At 38.6% G+C, this 23284-nt stretch overlaps 1 protein-coding gene across 1 annotated transcript in view; it reads left to right on the top strand.

Moving 5' to 3' along the window:
• The window catches only part of magi1b (membrane associated guanylate kinase, WW and PDZ domain containing 1b), a 253867-nt gene that overhangs the window by 122963 nt on the left and 107620 nt on the right, over positions 1 to 23284 (top strand). Inside the window, 1 exon segment of the mRNA XM_030134044.1 lies at positions 12103 to 12219. Coding sequence (XP_029989904.1) covers positions 12103 to 12219 — 117 coding nt within the window.

The following is a 23284-nucleotide window of genomic DNA, read 5'->3' as shown; positions in this document are numbered from 1 at the left end:
GTTGAGCTCAGAGACTGGGATTCTTATACAGACAGAGACATACACACCTGTCTGCTCTGGGGAGATGAAAGAGTGGTCTCATATCTGGGCTTTTAGACTTATTATTTCTGAAGGAGCAACTTGTTACAGTATCACTTCATCAACTGCTTGAGCTTGAGGAAAAGAGCCTCCTCAGAGTTTTCCTCATCTCCACATAGGTCCAAATACTGCGGTTCATTTACTAATATTCACCAGAAATGGATCTAAGCTTATTATTATCCTCTTTTATCCTCTTCTTCTTTCAGATTGAGCCTCCTCTGTCGTCTCGTCTCATTTCTAATAAGCGAGGCATATGGATGAGCTCTGTTCAGTTGTGATAAAAATGTTAACTGTAAATAGATGGTGCCGGTTTAATCAATTAAATTGTGATTAGCCCTGATAATCTGATTAAGTAGAGCCACGGATGTAGTCCTCACTTAAGAGATGATTACTTAAGACATGACTCTGGGCAGCTTGTGTATGTCTCATAGCTAAATGTACTTAAATGCTGTCTGTAGTAGGCCAAGGTTGGATCGCATCAGTTCATTTGACTTTAACCCTCCGGTATCCCATCCAGCAAGGCCCTCACTAAGCACCAAGTGTGCCTTTTTGGCGCACTTGTGGAATAATGTCAAAAAGAATTTCATACAGTTTGTTTTTAATTCTTTTACACTTTTTTGTATTTCATCAACTTGAGGTGTAAATAAAAATACCAAATACTCAATAATTGTCACATTTTTTAACCCTTTAAATGCCATGTTTGTAATGTAAACAAACCTTTTTTTTTTTTGGATGCAAAAACCACAAAAAAAAATATTTTTTTCAATATACTACATAAAAAGTGGATTACATATTACTTGACTTTTGCAGCCTGGCATATGTCAATGATTAACTCCAACATCGGTTAATTTGCATTATTATTTTTGGCGCTAGGTCAAATGTTCAAAAATACTAGCATCTGTCACCAAGTGTGCCAAAAAGGCACACCTAGAAATCAAACTATTAAATATTATATATTGATGTATTTTTCTACTGTAATTTGATTTTATTTTTGTAAATAAAGGTCAGCCCTAATCATACATATCAAATAATCATTCATTTTACATTTTTTTTTAACCCTTTAAATGATCTCTTTTCATTATGATGTCACTACATTTTTTGATGCAAAAAACACAAAATATGATTTTTTTTTTTCAAAATGCTACATAAAAATTCGATCACATATTATTTAATTTTTGCAGCCTGGCATATGTTAATGATTAACAGCAACATTAACAATGTTAATACATTTAGACCCTCACCTCTCAAATGAAGCCCAGACATCAGTAAAAGCAGGATTTATGCCTTAATGGCTTACGGATCAAAAACAGTGGTTATAATGGAAGAAATAGTGCGTTTTAGGCACACTTGGGAGACAGATGCTCGTCTTGTAATTTTCTTTTGTTTACAATGTGCAAATTTTAGTTGGTGCCAGAATTTGAAAGATCATGCAAAAAGGAACAACTTTTGAATTCTAACCTTATTTAAATTGTGAAAAATAATATGAAGTTTTTTAACACGAAGTGCAAAGTGTGCCTAAAAGGCGCACCCGGATACCGGAGGGTTAAAGCCTACATCTTCACTATGTATCACTTTGGAGAAACTAAATTTATCTATAAAGGCTACACTGGAATAAGGCTTTAGTTCTAATCATAGCCTCCTCACGGCCATGTGTCTCTTGATGTTAAAAAGACGGTTAAAGCGAGGAGGGGGGAATAAATTGTTTGTTACCTTGTATGCCAGACTGTTTGTGTATGCAACATCGATACAACAGTCAATGCCCAGCCAAACATGGCGGCGCTGCCAAATCTGACTTGGCTACGCGTAAAACAGGCTGGCACCCTGGCATATGACTGTGTTTCTGCTTTGTCACTTAGACTGCTGCTTTGTGCTAAGAGGCTGACTGTATGTGCCGTTGTCTGAACTTGTTTATAGATTCCTCCAGCCTATGTTAATATAACCAAAAAATATTTAGAATAATTTACTTTTGGTTTAATTCAAAGACTGTAAAATATGACTATACTGATAGCCTGAAAGCATAATTGCATGTCATATTTTTGGCCAAATTGTGATATCTGTGTAACTTTACTGTCCTAACGCGTACAGTTGTGGAAAAAATTATTAGACCACCTTTGTTTTCTTGAATTTCTTGTTCATTTTAATGCCTGGTACAACTAAACATACATTTGTTTGGACAAATATAATGATAACAACAAAAAATAGCTCATAAGTGTTTAATTTCAGAGCTGATATCTAGCCATTTTCCATAGTTTTCTTGTTAATTACCAAAATCACTTAAGTTCTTGTCAGTTTTTTTTTTTTTTTTTTTTGTATATTTACTTTTATAAGGTTTTAAGTTGCACATCTCAAATACGTTATTGCACTACTGGAACAATAAGGAGTGATGGTGAAGAGGAAGAAAAAATCCAAAGTGAAGCTTGATTTCACAAAGAAGAACATAACAGTGCAAGTTGTTACTAAGACAGATTGGAAACACCCCCCATGACCATTATGATGATTAAGTGGTTCAGAAAGTGGATGGATGGAGGTCAATTCACAGAAAAAATGATTAGACCGCCCTTGTTTTCTTCAATTTCTTGTTAATTTTAATGCCTGGTACAACTAAAGGTACAGTTATTTGGACAAATATAATGATAACAACAAAAAATAGCTCATTAGTTTTTAATTTCAGAGCTGATATCTAGCCATTTTCCATAGTTTTCTTGATAATAATCAAAATCACTTCAGTTCTTACATCAATAGCTATAGCATTGTACTGCCAAAAACAGTGCTTTTAGGCATTCCGTGTTTTCTTTTCTGTCTGTTTTAGTCACATGATACACACAGGAATAAGTACTTGATTATATAACCATTGTTTTTGATGACTTTTGATGGTTTAAGAATTTTTTTCGCGACTGTATATTTGGCCAAAATATGACTTACACAATTATACATGAGGCTAATGATACGTATGTTGTGACAAAAGGAACATATCTCTTGTTTCATTTCTTCATCATGATGCTTCGTGTTCTTCCACATGGCAAGATGCAGGCAGAAGATTTGCATGAAAGAAACACAAGTAAACATGGAGTGAATGTGACACACAATGTAATTATGTGCAGAAGATGGATCCTGACTAGCCCAGACATATCCAAACCTCATCCATCTATCTCATAGATGTGATTTGGACATGAAAACTTTGACATATTATACTGCAAGATGGAGACTCAATAATTGCTAACCTCTTGTACCACCTACAAAAGACTGATGTCAAATTGAAAGGGAAGTTTGCAACCATACTAGAGAAGTGTTTGCCTTTTTAGATTACACTGGTCTACAAGGAAAATGCTTCCAGAATAAAAGTAATGAAATTTTACCACATGAGAGTCACTGATAAAGAAAAATCAAGTCAAAAATGCTGGTTGGCTGAACTTTCCAAGATACAGCTTTGGGTCAAAATGTGAAATTCAAGAATTAACGAGAGAATGGGTTTGACTCAAAAGGAATATTTGTCTCAGAGCTACAAGATCTACTTCAAAACACTGTCTGCACATTAGAATACATTCACTTTACAGGTTCTACAGGGTGTCCCATAAGTCTCCATACTTAGGAGACATAATACATTCCATACATATATGGTTCTAACATGTATTTCTTTATATTTCTTCTTTATAGTTCTTCAGCTGACACGCATTGAAATGTGTTCCCGACAAAATGGCAGTCATATAGAGCATATTATATAAATAAAAATGGTTTATGTCAAGAAACGTTTATTTTTCCTATGTATGGAGACTTATGGGACACCCTGTATTTAGCGGAAGATTTATAAAACTATTATATAAATGTACATAAACCAGTATATATGTGTAATAACACTTAATCATATACCTTGAAAACATCAGCAAACCGGCACTTTTGTCATTTATTTTCCAATTAATCTCATTAAAATATGTAACATTTAGCACATTTAATCTCTGAAGTAAATCATTTCTAAAAAAAACTGTAGACCAGTGTTATTTTATTGTTAAATATTAGTTATTTCATCACATGTTTAGTTGGAAATGTGCTATATTGTTGTCTGGATTTGAAATGATCTGAGTTAGAATGTTAGTAGTATTGCACACATCCCTACTTATAAGTCTGCCTTGTATATACATGGAAGAAAAAGTATAATAAGGGTGTGTTTGTATATAGAACACAATCAAAGACTTATCCCATGTAAATGCCCTTGTAGTCTTGTATATACAATGAGAAAACTTCCATGACAGAGCTGATCCAAGTAAAAGTAATCAACTATAAGTAAGCTTGGATTTTGGCCCAGTTTTGGAATGAAAAGCCTCAGCTCCTTTTCAGCAATAGAGTGAGGTTAATTACAGACACAGCAGCCAGGTCATTCACAGACATCCATGTAGCGTAAATGTAGCTGTAGGTTTGGAATATCAAGCAATTTTCCGAGGCGCTCCACTATGTAATGACATTGCTCGTCTTGAGCGTGAAGGGCCCGTACAAGACCGTGACTATGTCCAAATCAGCAGAAATCGGTCAGATCTTTCCTTTCCTACAACGGCTGCCCTGCGAGCAGGCAGATTAAGTTTCAGTCAAGTTTGGTTTTTCCATGCTGTGAATACAGATGTCAACTGCCAGTGGACGGTCTGACTGCTGCCATGTCTGGCTCTGCATGTCTGAGCAGGGCCTTGGCTGGCTGATCAGAGCCTGAGGTGCAGGGGTGGGCGCGATGGGAGATGCCTGGTAAGCAGTGGGGCTTTTCACATTTCAGCTGTGTCTAAAACTCTTTTGATGTTTTGCCTGTCTTTACTCTGTTCTTTTTCTGTGTGACGGACGCTCTTGCTGGTGTAAAGCCCCTCTGCCCCATTCCCCCTCTGTCACGGATTGCACGTATCCCTCCAAAAATCTTGCTTGTTGTAGGGGGCTTATGGAAAATCTATAACAGGTGGGCTGTGTTTGAAGGATATGTCTTTTATAATTATGTATTTACTGAAGGATTTGGGTGGGTGGCCGCTTGGTCAAAAGTACTCCCAACCCAGCCTTGTTTCCTGCCTGACGTTGGTTGGTTGGTTTGGAGTCAAAAATTTGGTTTAAAATCTTTCTGATACCAAATAAAAAGAGTGAGTGAAACCATAATTATGGAACAGGAATCAAACCAATCTAAACTAGGAATATTTTACACATGAGGTCTGAATGAGGAGAAGATGAGGTGGTAAAACAGACCTTCAGTTACCTCTCAGCTCTGTAAACTATTTTAGGTCTAATCAAGTCTGTCTGAATCCACATCTTTAATTTTGGTTTATTTTAGTGGGAGCCAGCCATTACACTGTGTACCAAAACAGAATGAGGCTCCATAGCAGCAGTTAATGGGTTTAGAGTGCTGGTTGAAGGGACTGACTAGATTACTTAAAAGCTTAAGCGGAGGTAAGTCATGATCTTTTTGACCTTCTTTAAAATGAGATGGCTGGCAGATTTGTGTGAGAGACTCCACAGGAAATCAGTCTCTAAGATAAGACAGTCATCTGTATTTCTGCAGTTAGAGCAACAGTTGGAGCCAACCAAAAGAATGAAATCTGCACATTGTGGTGCATTTGAGGAGAGTGGTTTTAAAGTAGTCAGCCGTAGTCTTAAGTATTGGACAGAGAAGAGAATAGAGAAAGGGAATGTGGAGGATTGGTATTTGACCTCATACCAGAAATATACTCAGTGCCAATGAAAACACAACACTTGAATGTGTTTTATTGTTCCTGAGCTGCATCAATATGTTTAAGTTTCACCTGTATAAGATAATCCCAGACAATTTCTTAACAACCTGAGACAGGTTGAGCTATTGTCACGCTTGAATGAACTTGTCTGCATTCATAAGACTTGTTTTTCTCACTGCTCAGCAATGAACTGCTCAACTTAAGGAACTGTGGTCAGTTAAGGAGTGGCCATGTTCTGTATATAAAGGCAAGCTGAAAAGCATGAAAATCATTTGCAACTAGAAAAGCACTCGGAGAGCGCAGACCTCCTTAAGGCTGATCAGTGCCCCCCCCCCCCCCCCCGTGGGCCCCCCCATGCCAAGGAGGTTATGTTTTTGCCAGGGTTTGTTTGTTTGTTTGTCTGTCTGTTTGTCTGTCCGTTAGTGTACAACATAACTCAAAAAGTTATGGACAGATTTTGATGAAATTTTCAGGGTTTGTTGGAAATGGGCCCCCCACCCCCGATCACCACCAAAATTTAATCATTTCTTCCTTATCCCATTTCCAACAAACCCTGAAAATTTCATCAAAATCTGTCCATAACTTTGAGTTATGTTGCACACTAACGGACAGACAAACACGCAAACAAACAAACAAACAAACAAACAAACAGACAAACAAACAAACAAACCCTGGCAAAAACATAACCTCCTTGGCGGAGGTAATAACTCAGCGATGCCTAGACTGACACGTGACCAAAGATGCCATGCTATGGGGCTCCTGGAGGCTGGAATCTCTGCTCAGCAGGTGTTGTGCCATTTTGGATGCAATGTGTCCACCATAGTCAGGATGCAACAGAGGCATGAAGAAACTGGCTCAACTGCAGACAGACCTCACCCTGGACGAGCATGTGTGGCCATGTCACAGCAGGATCACTACATTGAGCTGCAGCACCTCCGGGACCGCTTTGTGACTTTTGGTTTTGGGGGTCCTTGAGTTTCTTTCTTTATCCTTATTTTTTGTCAACAAATTTGGATGTGATTTTTTTTATTTTTACTGTATAGAAATGGCCTATGATTAATTCCAAAGAGCTTATGGAATAAAAATCCTCATCGATTTAAAAAAATATAAGAATCTCCAGGTGTTGCGTTTTCATTGGCACTGAGTATACTAATGGTTGAAGTTGGTGAACCACTAAGTGAGTTTGTAGCCACTTTTACACAGAGATCCCGGAAAAAAGGTGAGATGGTGATCCCACCTTTTTGCCACCATTGACCAATTTCCACAGCCAAGCCAAAGGAGTAACAGAGGTGAGACAGGTTGAACTTTTACACAGTGGACCTGCGTTCCAGAATCAAAGCGGTGGTGACGCAGCGCAGCGCATAGTGCAGTGTTTTTCAACCTTGGGGTCAGGACCCTACGTGGGGTCGACTGGAGTTCAAATGGGGTCGCCTGAAATTTCTAGTAATTGATTAAAAAAAACCCAAAAAACTAACACTTACGAATAAATAACATATGGTGAGTTGAGAGAGACAATCCCAGTCCATAAAAGACATGACAAACTCTGAAACTGAAGCACTGTGGTTCTGTTTATCTGTCAAATGTTCATTGTGGTCGGTTTCAGATGCTGCAGCTCTTTCATAATTCATAGTTTGAGTTATTGTTTGCTCAGTATTAATTTTCAGCCATGTAAATCCAAGTTGGACTGACTGTACATATCCTGACCAAGGAAAATAAATTCTCCCTTTGTGCAGTAATCTACACCTGGCTTTACTCCCTTTGTCCATAATAATATACATTATATAGACTAAATGCTAAAATTAACGTTTATTTGCAACATAGTATAGCAAACTATTAAGAAATCAAAAACAAATTAATTTTAGCCAAAAATAGAAAAGTCTCAGTTTTGAATGTCTGGGGTCACCAGAAATCTGTGATGTTAAAATGGGGTTACGACACAAAAAAGGTTGGGAACCACTGGCATAGTTTATAACTTGCGCGTCAGAAATACTCTGAGCATAGCGGTGTTGGCTCTCAAAACAACAATAGAGGACGAACAGAGTGCATCAATGTTTATTTTATTTATTTTCTCTGTGTCTCCCCAGTTCAACATCTTTCTAGTCGCATTGATATCTTTGTATACTGTACACGGTTTGCACATGCATTATGTCATCAAAACATCACACCTTGATTGCGGAATGAGAGGTGTTCTTTTAACATAGTGTTCCGGAATCATGATTCCACCTTTATCACGGTTCTGTTACTACCTCCAGAGGCATTACAGAGCCATGACAGAGGTGGGACCATATGATCCTACCATTTCGTTAACACATACATCGTTCCGGAATAAAGGTGAAATATTCCGGAACAGAAGTGCTGTGGAAAAGGGGCTCCTGTTAACACACACCTCATGAATACTTTGGTCTTAGCCAACACCTCAGCTAGTGGTCAGTTGTCATCTGATCCTCTAGGGGCTATTGAGAACACATTTTCAGTTAATATGAACTCGGTTATACATCATCATCATCAGTTTTATTACTGTCCATCATGTATAAAAGGTCACAACGAAGAAGCAACTGTCTGTCACATTTACCCAAACTTACCATTATATATACAGGGTGGGGAAGCAAAATGTACAATATTTTGAGGCAGGGATTGAAAGACAGTGTATGACCAATTTGTTTATTGAAAGTCATGAGAATTTATTTGCCACAAGAAAATTGACATAATAGAAAATGTTTTTATTCTATGTGTCCTCCTTCTTTCTCAATAACTGCCTTCACACGCTTCCTGAAACTTGCGCAAGTGTTCCTCAAATATTGGGGTGACAACATCTCCCATTCTTCTTTAATAGTATCTTCCAGACTTTCTCGTAATAGTTTTGCTCATAGTCATTCTCTTCTTTACATTATAAACAGTCTTTATGGACACTCCAACTATTTTTGAAATCTCCTTTGGTGTGACAAGTGCATTCAGCAAATCACACACTCTTTGACGTTTGCTTTCCTGATTACTCATATGGGCAAAAGTTTCTGAAAAGGTATGGATAATAGTGTTAGGTATGATTATGACATCAATATATGTTTGGTTTGAAAACAATTGACGTAGTGCCTGCTGAGAAAAAACAACTAAATGTTCATTGTAAATTTTGCTTCCCCACCCTGTCAGTCAGTCACTCCATTAATATATGACAGTCCATCTTAACCAGGTCCAAGTTAGCTTAGACATCATGATCCGTAGATGGATTAATCCCTTTGGCTGCTTTACAGGCACCAGCAGGACATTTTAGAAACTATCAGTATGAAATGAATGTGGCGTCATTAACAGACCATAGATAATATTAAGCTTTTCTATTGAAATTGCCAGCTTTGAGGGAGAATAGTCATTTAAAAAAATTGTTTGGTGGTTAGTTTATGTTTAGGTACAGATTTATAGATTCGTTGTTTATTTAGCGACTGACATTTACTTATTACTTTAACTTAGAGGTTCAGCGTAACATTTTGTAATAAAGTAAAAAATGGTACATTTCCGACCTTTAGCTGTGATGATGGGACTCATGTGCCATGTCATTGTATATGTCATGCTGTGTTTATATGTGGAATTCATTTTTGGGAAAGATTTTGTCGTGATGATGGGAGAATTCGACCATTGCATAAAGTCTTCGGAGCATCCAAAAGACTCTCAGTGTAGTTCAGGTCTGCAGGTCTGTGGTGGCCAATCGATGCCTGAAAATAATGTCTCATGCTTTTGAAGCACTCTTTCACAGTTTGAGCCTGATGAATCCTAGTATTGACAGAAAAATCCACTGATATTCAGACCTGGTTATTCCAGGGTTCCCGCAGGGTCTTAAAAAGTCTTAATAGTCTTGAATTAACAAATCTACATTTAATACCTTAAAAAGTCTTTAAACGGTATTACATTTGAAATGGTAGGTCTTTAGTTATGTTGACATGAACTTGTTTACTGTATTGTGTTTAAATGTGTCTGTTAAATGTCTACGCTGCAAAGAAAGTAACGTTAGTCTACTTGGTTCAACCCGTTTCAACCCAACAATTTATACTGAAATTAGGAACCAAGTATCGCTAACTTTGGAGCCCTCGGTGAGAAATGATTATAGAACATTCCCAACACCATTAATCATGCTGAGAAAGCTGACTTTGGGAATGGTTTTTGAAATGACCATTAAATTCTGTTCAAAGTAGTCTTAAAAAAGTCTTAAAAAGTCTTACATTTAACTTGAAGAAACCTGTAGGAACCCTGTCATTCAGTATATTCAGGTAGTCCGATGACTACATGTTTTGGACACATAATGTTCCTGAGCCTAGACCTGACTAACTGAACCAAACCCAGATCATCACACTGCCCCCACAGGTTTATACTGTAGGCGTACAGGTAGTGAGTTTTTTCACTGCCTAGTTTGCATTAACTGTCATTGTTCACTAGGCGGTATCCTTGTATCTTTTGTCAGTGTTAAATGACTGCAGAATGCCCAGAAACAGAAGATGATATCTCTGTCTATTTAATCAACACGTATCAAACTGATTACCTTTCCCTGATTCATCATGGGACAGTCCTTTAGGTAATTCACACTGTCCTGCTTTTCATGGAATGCATGTTTATTCTCATCAAAGCATTTTTGTTGAATCAAGATAAGCATACACAAACAGAGAACAGAATCTACATAACTGGATTAAAGCTTATGTAATACTTCCTGGAGGTACTTCTATTCACTTCTCAACCACATAGGAGGCCTAGCCCTAAATAAACAACAAAATTATGACTCTTCATCAACGTGTTCCCAGCATGAGGCTTTGTTTATTTCCTCACATCTCAAAAATCAAACTTGAAACCATCATTGTGTTACTAAAACTTTTTTCAGGGCTGACAAGGTAAATGTATGTAACACCTGTATACTTTGGGCTGTGGTACTTGGGGCTTCACTCCAGTACTGTTAAGACTTTCGAAGACCTATTATAATGTCCTGGTCCAGAAAGAGTCATTTGGGGTTCAACTAGCAAGCAATGCCCATTGCACTCTAGTAATTGGTGTACACAAGGGCACATTGTGATGTGTATGAGAAACTCTGTTGGCTGGAGCATTAGCTTGTGACCTGTTGTGAGGATTACAACGCAACGATATGTCTGGATGGGACGGGGCCAGCAGCCAAATTCCCTCCAAGAAAGAGCTTAGGCAGTGGGGCGATGACTCGACCTTTTCCGTCAGACTGCGTCCATGTGGCTTCATTTTAATAACTGAACTATATTTATGTTTCTAAAAGCACAAACAATCATGAGTTATATGAGAACTCTAACAAGTATAATGACACATATTTCACATAATCTTTTCTTTTGATCTTAATAAAAATGTGCATCTCCAATGTGCATACTTAATGTGTTAATGTATGTGCATATAAATGACTGACAACAGTTGGGGTCACTGTAAATCATAACGCCAGGGTATCATGCCTGTGGGATGTGCATGTTGTGCTTTTCAGTTGTATTTTGATCGTATGAACCTACAATCATTCTGCCAACCAGTGCAGAATGCTCCTCTCTACTATACTAACAATCTCAATCATCTTATTAAACACACACACGCCTTTACAGACACACATACACACAGTTTCCATGGAAACAGGATCCAGGGCCTTTTATGACTGGTTGTTTGCCCAAGACAACCAAAAATGCTCTCAGCAGCCATGCAAAGATGGTAGATAAATCATGTGTATAATGCATAATGAGAAATTAAGTCAAACAATATGTTTGCTGTAGCCTGAAGTGTTATTGCCGTTGAATTTCCATCAAGACGTTTTTATAGTTTGATTGAAATTTTTACATTTATATTCATTTTTACAAATGATACCATTTCGTTGCTTTGTGTGATAGTGTACTGTTGTGCTGTTTGCACATATGTGATATGACCACTCAGTGTAATGGCCACACAAACATATATTCCAAACCAAACACACACATTCAGACACTTTCCAGCCTTGCTGCCCTTCAGTAGCCTAATGTGTGTCTGAGGTCCAGATGGCCAAGCGGTAGGAGGGCTGATTCCCACTGAAAGCCGTTGTGCTAGCAATCTTAGTTTTGGCTGGTTGAGGAGGGAGAGCCCGCAGCCAGCCTCCCCTCTGAGTGACAATGGCAAGTGTACAATTCACGGGTATACACTCAGCATCTAACTTTGCTATGGTTGCAGGATACACTTGTGTATTTCTTTCTGTGAGAGCCAAACATTGTGGCTGTTTGACACTTCACTGTGAGTTGTAGCAGTGTTGCTTTGTCTCCTTATGCCTTTTTTTAAGTTGTTGTGATGCAGTTACCACATGTTTTCCTGTTTGTGTTCACAATAACAGGAAACAAGCTGAACAAGGACTTGAAACACTACCTAAGCCAGCGCTTCCAGAAGTCCTCGCCGGACCACGAACTGCAGCAGACCATCCGAGACAACCTCTACCGCCACGCTGTGCCTTGTGAGTGCATGTCTTAGCTTCCTCCTATCCTTCCTTCCACTGATGCTTTCCATCCACAGCTATGCCACTTTTTCCATGCCTTGGCATTTATGTGTCATCCCTTTAATTTCTGTTGATGCATTGACTTTACACAGTAAAAACTTTGTTCCCATGAATTGACTGTTGCTTCAGTGACCTTATTCTGTCACTTCCTGTATCGATAATGTTTCAGTAGTGTTCATCTTTCTCATCTTTAAGATAATAGCAGGTGATTTGATGTAATCGGGCATATTAATACAGACTTTTACTCACTAATATTGTTTAATCAGTCTGAGGAAAATCTGGCAGCACCACAGTGAATAGCCTAGTAATATCTCATCTCCACAGGATCAATAGCACCAGTAATTATCAGTGCTGTGGCTTCATCCAACTCTCACGTTTTCCATCACTCACTAGTATCTCCTCTGCCAGAACTGACTGTGTATTCCGGGAATGCAGACTTGTGTCATTTTTTTCTCTCTGATCCTGAATATTTTCTTGTCACTCCTACTGCACAAAAGATGAAATAGATATTTTAAGTGTTTTATTCTTTTCTGCTAAGAATAACAACCCTAGAGGGTAGCATTGGTGCTAAGGATGTAGCAGCGTAACATAACACCACAATAGTAAGAAATGTGGTAACGGTTATACTCCCACTGCGGAGGAAATGATAAAACACCAAGAAACACAGCTAGATTGATGAGCCATGCGGCATAATGCCAATCCTGTGTAGTCGCTGATTAGCATATAGCATTGAATTCAACTGCACGGACCAGTCAGAGCCAGGATCATCGTTGTCATGATGCTCGAGTAGGAATTCCCCAACGGCTTCAACCAGAGCATGTCTCACTTAAGAGAAAGGGGTAAAAACAAATTGGAAATATCTGATTAGATTATGTTGACTTGTACAGGGTGCACCCCACCTTCGCCCATAGGTAGCTGGGATAGGCTTCTGTCCCCCCCCAGACACACACACACACACACACACACACACACACACACACGACCCTAGAGTGGATACAGATGAATGAATGAATGATTTGATTATACTTTTCCATTTGATTGTATCATTTCATTTGAGCATCTTTTTTCACTTTCTGTTTTAAATGTATTTTTATAGTTTGTAATGCTACTATTAAATATAACATAAATATGCAAAGTTCATAAAAAAATTTTTTTGTGGTTATTTGGTCTATGATCATATATTTGAAAGTCTTAGACATTTTTGCATTGTTGTTAATAGTTTTGTCCATATTTCCGCATCTCCTCTATTGGCATTTTAGTTCATCCATGGCCCTCTCACATAAATTACTATCTGTATTCTAGAGACTTGTTTAAGGGGTTTTATCTGCATTACCTGCTTTGCCATATGTCAGCCAGACGCTGTTACAGAGTCGGGGTCTGGCAATAATGACCATTTAATCATTGAGTGGTCTTTGGGACTCTAGTAAAAAGGCTGGTGTTGTTAGCAGTAAACAAACCATGAAGGTGTTCCCTGTGCCATGTGTTAAATAGGACTATAAAACGTTAAAGTTTAGTTTTGTTGTGTCCTTGAAGAGAAGGAACACAAAGGAAGCATAGGAAGACATATGTACATGCATGTGGCGTGAATGGACTTGCTGTGAGTGCCTTGGCCTCTCATTGTGACGGGTCAGAGTGTGTCCGTGTTGGCATGTGTGTTCGCTGTTCATTTTGTAGCACCGTGCATGTGTAGATGTAGGTGTGACTAATGCACAGCAAGCAGGTGGAAGGAACAGATGGACAAGTGTGTCTGTAGATGTTTAGGGCTTTCCCTGCCATTAAATCAGGCAAATTGGTAGCTCAGGTCAAAGTTTCATCACGTTTTATGTGTAGTCCACCTGTCAGCAATCCTGGGCTCTTCACATGGGTGCCCTAAACCACCAAAAAGAGTTAAAAAGGACAGATAAGGGCGCCATTCCTCTTTTGCTTCCCACCTGTCAGTCAGTTCATGGGAGTGCCAAGCCGGTGGCACCACAGCAGGGGCTGAACATTGTGGATTTGGTGGTGGGTCGGTGTGATTTCTCTGAACCATGCTTACAAGCTCCATTTCTGTTGAAACGGAATATGCAAAATTCACATTTGCACATCACCTGGTGCAATCTGAGTGGTATCTACTTTCCCACATTATTGAGTGGAAATCTACACTACGGTGGCTACTGAATGTAGTGTATATGCAGGACACTGTAAGAAATGGGTCAGTTATCAGATTGAATTTTCAGACTTTTACAACTATTGGTACAATGATGTCTTTAATATATTATTGCAGTTTTAAAGAAGCTAAATCTATTGTTTGGACATCATCAGTTCTGAAATGGCAAAGTACATTTATCTGTTAATTACTTCTTATCTATAATCCTTTCTCTTCTATGTGAAAATTGAGGTAATATAAACATTGTTGAATTTTAATTTCTGGTTTTACATTCAAGTGTTGCATTGGCAATGCTATAAAGTTCGACAGCAAGATTTTTCATTTTTATTGCAGTTGTCTGTAAGTTCTAAATGCAGATTATTAGTCTCCTTCATTATCAGTCCTGTGAAAACCACATTGGTTGACCCCACTTTACCTGTATCTCATGATGCTGTTCTCCACAAGTGAAACTGTATCTATAAAGTTGACTGTGGCCATGAAGTCTTGCGGTTCATATCCCCTAAAAGTCTCTTCTACCAGTGGTTCCCATAAAAACATTTGACTCTCACCCTCCCCCATCTGCCAAGGCGTCCGTCGGCTTCCCTTGCGGTCCCCCTATCCGCTCGTTCAGCATTCCCAATCTCCCATTATCCCGGCCAACCCTCCGCCCCCTCTATCCTGCTCTCATTCCTGACCCCCCCAACTCATGACACCGCTGCTTTTCGTCCCCTCGCTGCCACTGCTGCTCCCTTTCTTCCCTTGTATTGCTTTTCTCCTGCCAGTTGTCAGCTCTCACTTGCAAGAAGAAGAGAGGATTGTTCTGTTTGGATTCTGCCTGATTTTAAAGCTCAGCATTCTCTGTCTGCGAACCCTCAGAAGCACAGATCCTGTTGTGGTTTCTCCTGCATCAAGGCAAGTAGCAGTATTTTCTGCTATGTTGTTGTTGTGATGCCGGCGATGGCTTGATCTTCGCCTTTTCAAGTGAGCAAGGTTTGCAGAGGCTTGTGTTCACGTGCATGTGTGAGTGTGTGATGAATCGCAGGCTAGCCGAACAGACGATTGGACGACCCGTATATAGGCTAAGAGGACGGCTTGGAGGGAGGTGGGGGCTGAAACCACGGGGATGGAGATGGGGGTGGGGTGGAGTTTTGGTGTGGGAGGGGGGCAAGAAGGGGGGGATGGGCAGGAGAGAGAGAGAGGGATGGAGAGATGCTAAAATACTCACACTAAAAACCAATACTGGCTGTGGCTAGCCTCTAAAGCTAACATAAACACACTGCTCATACATCCATGACTGTACTGAGTATGTCTGATAGGCTTCTGCCTGTGTGTGCATGTGTCTACACCAAGTATGTACGTAAGCAGCCACTCCGGTGGTGTTTCGGTGGGGCTAAGGATTGCATCCGCAGATGCAACTACTTTGTGTAACCTTAACAAAAGACATACACACACTGAGAGAATATCTATGCAGTTTCCAGATATCAAGGTAGCAAATCACGGAAGAAATCATAATTGGAATAATAACCTAATCAGAATAAACATCACAGGTGGCAAAAACCTATTGTTGAGTGGATTTAAAAGGAAAATATTACTACCTGATAGCCACGTAAATGCTTAATGTAATTGTTTCTCTGTGGTTCTTTCTGCACACATTTTCACCAGGATCATCTGTGATGGATCAAACTTTTTTCTTAGACACCAAATACATGGTAATTAAACAATGACTTCATATTTCCAGAAACCAGTATCAGTAATGTAATATAAAATTACAGATTGACCAAAAAACATTAAATTAAAAAAGAGAAGAGTAAGAAATAAAAAGAGAAGTGTGCAAAATGGCTAAAATTTACTTAGGGGGTCAAATGAGTGGCCATTTTTGTCAAAAAAAAAAAAAAAAAAGTTGTAAGAAATGCATAGAACTGTGTTGAAATAATACTAATACATTTGTGCACAGACTACTGATATTATTTGACAGTGGAAGCTCTATTTTCAGAAATATTGGATTTTGAATAGCATGTGTATGCGAAAACTTTTGCTGGTGGACGGACGTGACATTACCCATGATGACCTGGTCAGTGCCAGTACTTTATTAGTAATAAACTTATATACTTGCAATTGCTAATTCTCCTCATATTCATAAATGTTAGTATTGTGGATCTAAAACAATAACAGCTGACACAAAAACACAAAATGTGGCAGTGGGCGGATGTGACATGGTTGTTATGGATCCCATCATACTGATGCTCGGCAGCCATGTCACCGTTTCCACAAATGATCCCTGTGCAAAAACTAGTATCAGAATTATTTATTGTATAGTTTTTCATCATACTAAAGAGTAAATAACAATACAGAATTGTTATTTCTTTATAAAAATGCTTATTATTAGAAAACTGTTGATTTAAAAAGTGACATGTGACATTTTTTATGTATGTACTGGCGTAACATAAGCAGGATGGATCAGCACCATACTCCATATTGAACCTGTAAAAATAAAACATGTGATATGTAGTATAGAATCTTCCAAGAAAAACTGGGGAATCTAAAAGAATAGAATATTTGTTTTTCAGGTAAATTCAGTTAAAATATAACTTGGCCATTTGTGACATGAAAATATAGCATTAATTGTGATGAAATTGAACATTTTTGACCTGAAAACATAGTTCATATGACCATCAACATGTTGCAACAGAACTGAGATCCTGTAAATTTGCATAACTTGCATTTACCAACACAAAGTTCCTTTGGGGATTCACTTATATTGATTTCTTATGTACAAAGACATAAATAAGACCTCTAAGCAAATTTTAGCCGAAAAACAGAAATGTTTTCAGCCTAGATTTAAAGATTGTCAGAGTTGGGGCTTGTTTAATATTATCACAGACTATTCCAGATTTTGTCAGTATAAAACTGAAATGCTGCTTCTCCCTGTTTAGTCCTGACTCTGAGCACAAGCAGAACGCCTCTCCCTGAAATAGACAGGGCTGATGTCCATGTAACTGCAACTAGTGCTGCTGATTCTTGATAAACTCTGTGTCTGTCAGTCAAATACACTCTGTTTACATCCACCATTTGACATGTGTCACAAAAGGGCTGTTTTTGTTGCAGCTGAGTAAACATGTATGGATGTGTGTTTCCTGTGGTAGATCCGTCCTGACCTCCTGATTGTCTTGCACTTTACATGACCTTACAGCTGACGTGATCCTTACAGTTAAATATGACTTTTGTCTGAGTAGTTACAACCTGTTCTAAATAAATAGATGCATTCACAGCCTGATTCTCTGTGGATTTGAGTGGACACTGTCAACACATGGAGGTGCGAATAGTCTCTGTTAGTAGGTAAGCTTACTATGTCTCTTGATGATTTGTAAGTTGGCACAGTTTGAGTGTAACCGTTGAGTCATTCAGGGCTAAGTAGGTATTAGTATCACACATTCAACGATTACACGGAACAGTTTTTCAGTTTTAAAGACTATCTTTTTGTAGTGTGTGTCGTCTCCTTTATTTCTACTGCCTTTTAATATTCCTGTCATTTGCAAATTATCCCCTAATATTTGGCGTTGTTCCCCACTTAAGATATGTTTTTCCATTTTTTTTCCAATACGTACCTATATATCAGTTATAATTAAAAGGCCATAACATCCATATACCCCTCATCGGTCCAATTCCGTCTGTTAAAGGGGCTCCCAGCATGCTGCAGGTACTTCGGAAGAGGGCTGTGAATGTATTGGAAGAACTGAATTGATGCTGGTGGAGAATGTTTTGTGAAGCTAACGCCATTAGCAGGAGTCAAAGCAGAGTTGTCACACAGAAAGTGAATGATGGGTGGAGACCCCAGGAGTAATAGCTCCCCACTGCCCCTCCCACACACACTCCTACCCTTGTATTGTATGCACACACTCAATCACTGACACTGTTGCACATATTGGGGACAGAGAGGGAGGATGTGTGAGCCTTTGTACCAGAACAAGTAATATGTAATGTTTTTTTTTTGTTTTTTTTGTTTTTTTGTTTTTTTTTATATGAATGATTATTTATATCTTGCTGTATCCGGTTTGACATATGGGAAATAGTTGATTTTCATCTGCAGAAATGGCAGCTCAGACTGTGTTAACCGGTCTGCTTTTAGAGTTTGCGGATAATAACACCTTTTTAGTTTAACAATGCAGCATAAGCTCATAGAATTTTACTTTAAAGCATGCATACAACTCACAACTATAAAAATACAATCAACTTGAAACCATTTTTATCTCTAATTTGTAAAACTGAGAATTAGCAATAGTTCCAAAATACCTTTCATTACAATGCAACAGCACTTATGTTAGTTTCCTAAATTACAAAAAAAAAAGATCTTAAAGGATTGAAACACAAACTGAATAAGCCAGCCATCATGAATATAGGAGTTGTTTCATTGCTGTTACGTTAAACTGCACTATTGTTATCTCAATTTGTCTAATAGTGGAAGCTGAGTATGTATAATATAGATATGGATTATGACCCCGCTGCTCCAGTAGTAAAACTTATTGGTGATGTTGTATAGACTTTACATCACAGGTGCCAAACATGCGGCCCGGGGGCCAAATCCGGCCCGCCAAAGGGTCCAGTCCGGCCCTTAGGATGAATTTGTGAAATGCAAAAATTACACTAAGATATTAACAATCCTTTTAGTTCAGGTTCCACATTCAGACCAATTCAATCTCCAGTGGGTCAGAACAGTAAAATACTATCATAATAACATAAAAATAACGACAACTCCAAATGTTTCTTTTTGTAAATGTAAATATTTTCATGTATTTACACTCAAACAAAGTATAATTTTGCAAAAAATGTGAATAACCTTGAAACGTCTTAAGAGAAGAAAGTACAATTTTAACAATATTCTGCCTGTGACTCAATGTTTTGTGTGTTTGTAGATCCACTGTGATCTGGAAGTTATAATGTACATGTGGAAATGATAAACTGAGGTATAATATTGTTAAAATTACACTTATTTTTTCAGTTTGTTCATGTTATTCACATCTTTTGAAAGGATAGTCTGTAGATGTAAACCTGTTCATAATGTAAATTAACTTTTTTTGCTCTAAAACATAGAGAAAAGTTGGGAGTTGATATTATTTATATATTATTGTGTTATTATTTTACTGGTCCGGCCCACTTCAGATCAAATTAAGCTGAATCTGGCCCCTAAACTAAAATGAGTTTGACACCCCTGCTTTACATGGAGCTCGACAGCATTACTATATTGTCATGAAACTGACTGACGTGGCTAAGACAGTACTGCCCCAAATTTACATTAATATACTGTATACAGGAAAGTGTTAGGACATTTAATATGCATATTATCAAGCAAATTATGGTGTAAATATTTAGCAAAATGTCTATACATGTTCATATATAAACATTTCATGCTTGGAGCTGGTCGTATTTTTGGACACTGTTTATGTTCATTTCAATGTCCATCACCATGTGAACAGTCACAAAACACTGCTGTCTACTTTATATAGAGAACTAGGGTTGGATTTTCCACAAAAACCCTTATGTTTACTCTTGAGTCCTTCAGTACCTCTCTTCTGTGTGTTACTGTTAGCTTTGAGATTCAGACAGCTAGCTTAAACCTAGCATAAACCTACCCGCTCACACATTCTACTGCAAACATCATTTAAGCACAATGTTTTATACTGAACCTTATTTTTTTTAAATATATTTTCAAGATGTTCAGCATGTTCTGTAATAGTTTTTACTATTATTAACATTATTTTCCAGTTTAGATGCACATTGCCATATGGAGCAGTAATAATGCTATTTGAATTTAGCATCTAGCACCTTCATTTTGACACCCCTTCGATCTTCATCTATGTACGTACTATAGGTTTGGAATATATTAAAGGGGTATTGGACAGACAATGACATGTGACCTTTGACCCTGCTGCCTTTCTTACTTTGACTCACTGCTGTTCCCAACCCCATTCTCAGGCAACAGAGCATGACAAGTGAATCCTGCATATACATATGTTGCTTTTTTTTTTTTTTTTTGCCATGTAGGCAGTTTTATTTAGCATAATCTGTTTTTAATTTTATATATCTCCAAACTGCTTTCTTTAGTTTCCTCATTCCTTTCAAAATCCTACCGGTTCGCTGCAAAAATCAAAATCTTACCAAGTGTATTTTTCTCATTTCTAGTCAAAATATCTCATCGGACTTAAAATAAGTCATAATCACCTGAAGAGTAACTTTTCAGTGAGATATAAGAACTTATTTTTAGACAATAGATCTTGAAAATCTTATTTCAAGAAATCTTACCAAGATAATTTTCACTTGTTCCATTGGCAGATTTTTTTTTTTTTTTTCTTAATTCAAGATTTTTTTTGCTTAATGCAAGAAAGAAAATGCCTACTGCATATTGTCTAAAAATAAGTTCTTATATCTCACTGAAAAGTTACTCTTTAGGTGATTATGTCTTATTTTAAGTCCGATGAGATATTTTGACTAGAAATGAGAAAAATACACTTGGTAAGATTTTGAATTTTTGCAGTATAGATAGATAGATAGATAGATAGATAGATAGATAGATAGAGAGAGAGAGAGAGAGAGAGAGAGAGAGAGAGAGAGAGAGAGAGAGAGAGAGAGAGAGTTTGGTGAGGATGGTCTGTTTTGTGTTCTCATTTAAAACTTGAAAGCTTTTGCCTGCTGGTCAGACTTTTAGTTTAGTTTGAAATACATGTACCTGTTTTATTTATCTAAAACAGTCGTATAATGTTCTTCAGCACATCTGTCATGTTCAACCTCTGACAGAAAATAAATCATATTTAAATCAAAAATAACCTTCAGATGTCTTCACAGCAAACTTATGAGTAACAGGAAATTTAAGTCTGACAAAAATAGTGATTTGATTTATATTGTGATACATATTGATATCGTCTGAAATAAAAAAAAAATATTGTGATATGATTTTTTTTCCATTTCACCCAGCCCTAACTATAACATAATACTGCTAAAACGGCTTGATTTCTTGAAGTAAGATTTTCAAGATCTATTGTCTGAAAAGAAATTCTTATATCTCTCTGGAAAGTTACTCTTTAGGTGATTATGACTTATTTTAAGTTTGATGAGATATTTTAACTAGAAATGAGAAAAATACACTTAATTTTTGCAGTGTTGGATGTTTCTGTTAACTGCTACACACCTTTTATCCACCAGGTTGGAACACTTATAATTACTGTTGATGTGTCAGTTGTGTTTTTTTGTGTCTGACATGAATTTTTAATGTTGTAGCCCAACTTTAGTCCGAGCCTCCCTGTCTACCTCTTATCACAGACCTGTTTTTCAAGGTCCACTCCACTTCATTCATTTCACTTTCCTTTCGGGTGCTTCCCCTGACTCCTGTCTTCTTCTTCTTCTTCCTCTTCTTCCTCTTTTTTGCATGTTGGTCAAGGATGACTTGTTTTGGGACTTGCCAAACACAAAGAGCATGTGTATGAGTTTGTGTGTGTGTTAGGACATCACTGTCTGGGGAGGATGAGAAGATAAACAGAGGTGTTGTGGGGTGAGGGGAAAAGGGGAGGGGGAGGACGGGGGGCAAAAACAAAAACAACAAAAAAAAAAAAAACCCTGATGTGGTCTGTGAGAACAAGAAAGAAAAGGGGTGGACAGCCAAAGAGAAGGGGGGGAGAGAGAGAGAGAGGGAGAGAGAGAGGAAGGTGGGCGGGTGCATGTGGGTGCCTGCGAAGACGGGAGACAGCGGGGCTCAGTCAGAGAGAGAGAGAGAGACAGACGGCTAGCATTGGTGTGTGTTGGTATGAGACAGAGCGCATTATAAGCCAATGTGTGGATGCTGCTTAGCTTAGCTCCCATTAGCTTAGCATCACAAAGCCAAAGCTGGACAGAGGACAGACGCACGGGAGGAGGAAGGGGAGGGTGGAAAGGAGGAGGACTGTGATTCTGCACTGCTTTTTCTTCCACTCATCCACACCTGGTTGGAATTTTTTCCCCTTCTGTGTGCTGTCGACGCTGTGTTGTTCTGTGGACTATAGTGAGAAGGAGAAGAAGAAGAAGGAGAAGAAGAAGGAGGAGAAGGAGCCCCTCGCAGGCTCACTGACTGAGGTATTATGTGTTGTTGCGGTCGGAGCTGAGGCTGAGGGTTGCTGCTGCTGCTGCTGCTGCTGTGATTTCATGGTTGGGGGTTGGGATGGGGAGATGGAGAAGCAGGCAGGCAGGCAGGCGGTGAGGATGGCTGTGCATCAGGCGGAAGGCATCAGGCAAGAGCGAGGGAGACGGAGGCACATCGCTGGCAGTAATGGAGGCTGATGTGTTGTGGTCAAACGGAAGCTGTGCGTGTCTGTGTCTGTCTGTCTCAGGTATGCGTGCGTCTGTGTGTATGTGTGTGTGTGTGTTTGTCTGTGGCCCGGTTTCATACCTGTATGTGTGTGTGTAAAGTGTCACTTCCCATGTGTGTATGTACAGTATGTGTGCGTTTCTAATACAAGCACCCCAGCTGTATTTAAAGCTATGTGATCTGTTGACATATTTGATCACACTGGAAGCCATTACCTTCAGCAGCAGCCTGTCTGTCTGTCTGTCTGTCTGTCTGTCTGGAGGATGCTTGGTTATACCTCTCTTTTCATCTTTCCTTTTTTTTTTTTTTACCCTCTTCTTCTATCTCTCCTAGTCCCTTTTCTTGAGCCATCTCATGTCTGGATGACCCCCCCCCCCCCCCCCCCCCCCCCCCCCTCCTCTTCCTCCCCTTCCCTCCTCCTCCTCCGCCTCATCTCTATTGCTGCCTCCCCTCCCCTCTAAATTGACCGTTTTAAAGCCTTTCTTTTCCATTTCCATGTTGCTGTAGGTAGCAGCTCGCTCGTGGTGCTTTTTTTTTTCTGGGTGGAATAAAAAGACAAAGGCCGGCTG

The sequence above is a fragment of the Sphaeramia orbicularis genome, chromosome 5 (genome assembly GCF_902148855.1).
Source record: "Sphaeramia orbicularis chromosome 5, fSphaOr1.1, whole genome shotgun sequence".
NCBI lineage: Eukaryota > Metazoa > Chordata > Actinopteri > Kurtiformes > Apogonidae > Sphaeramia > Sphaeramia orbicularis.
This window is presented reverse-complemented; position numbering and strand designations above follow the sequence as displayed.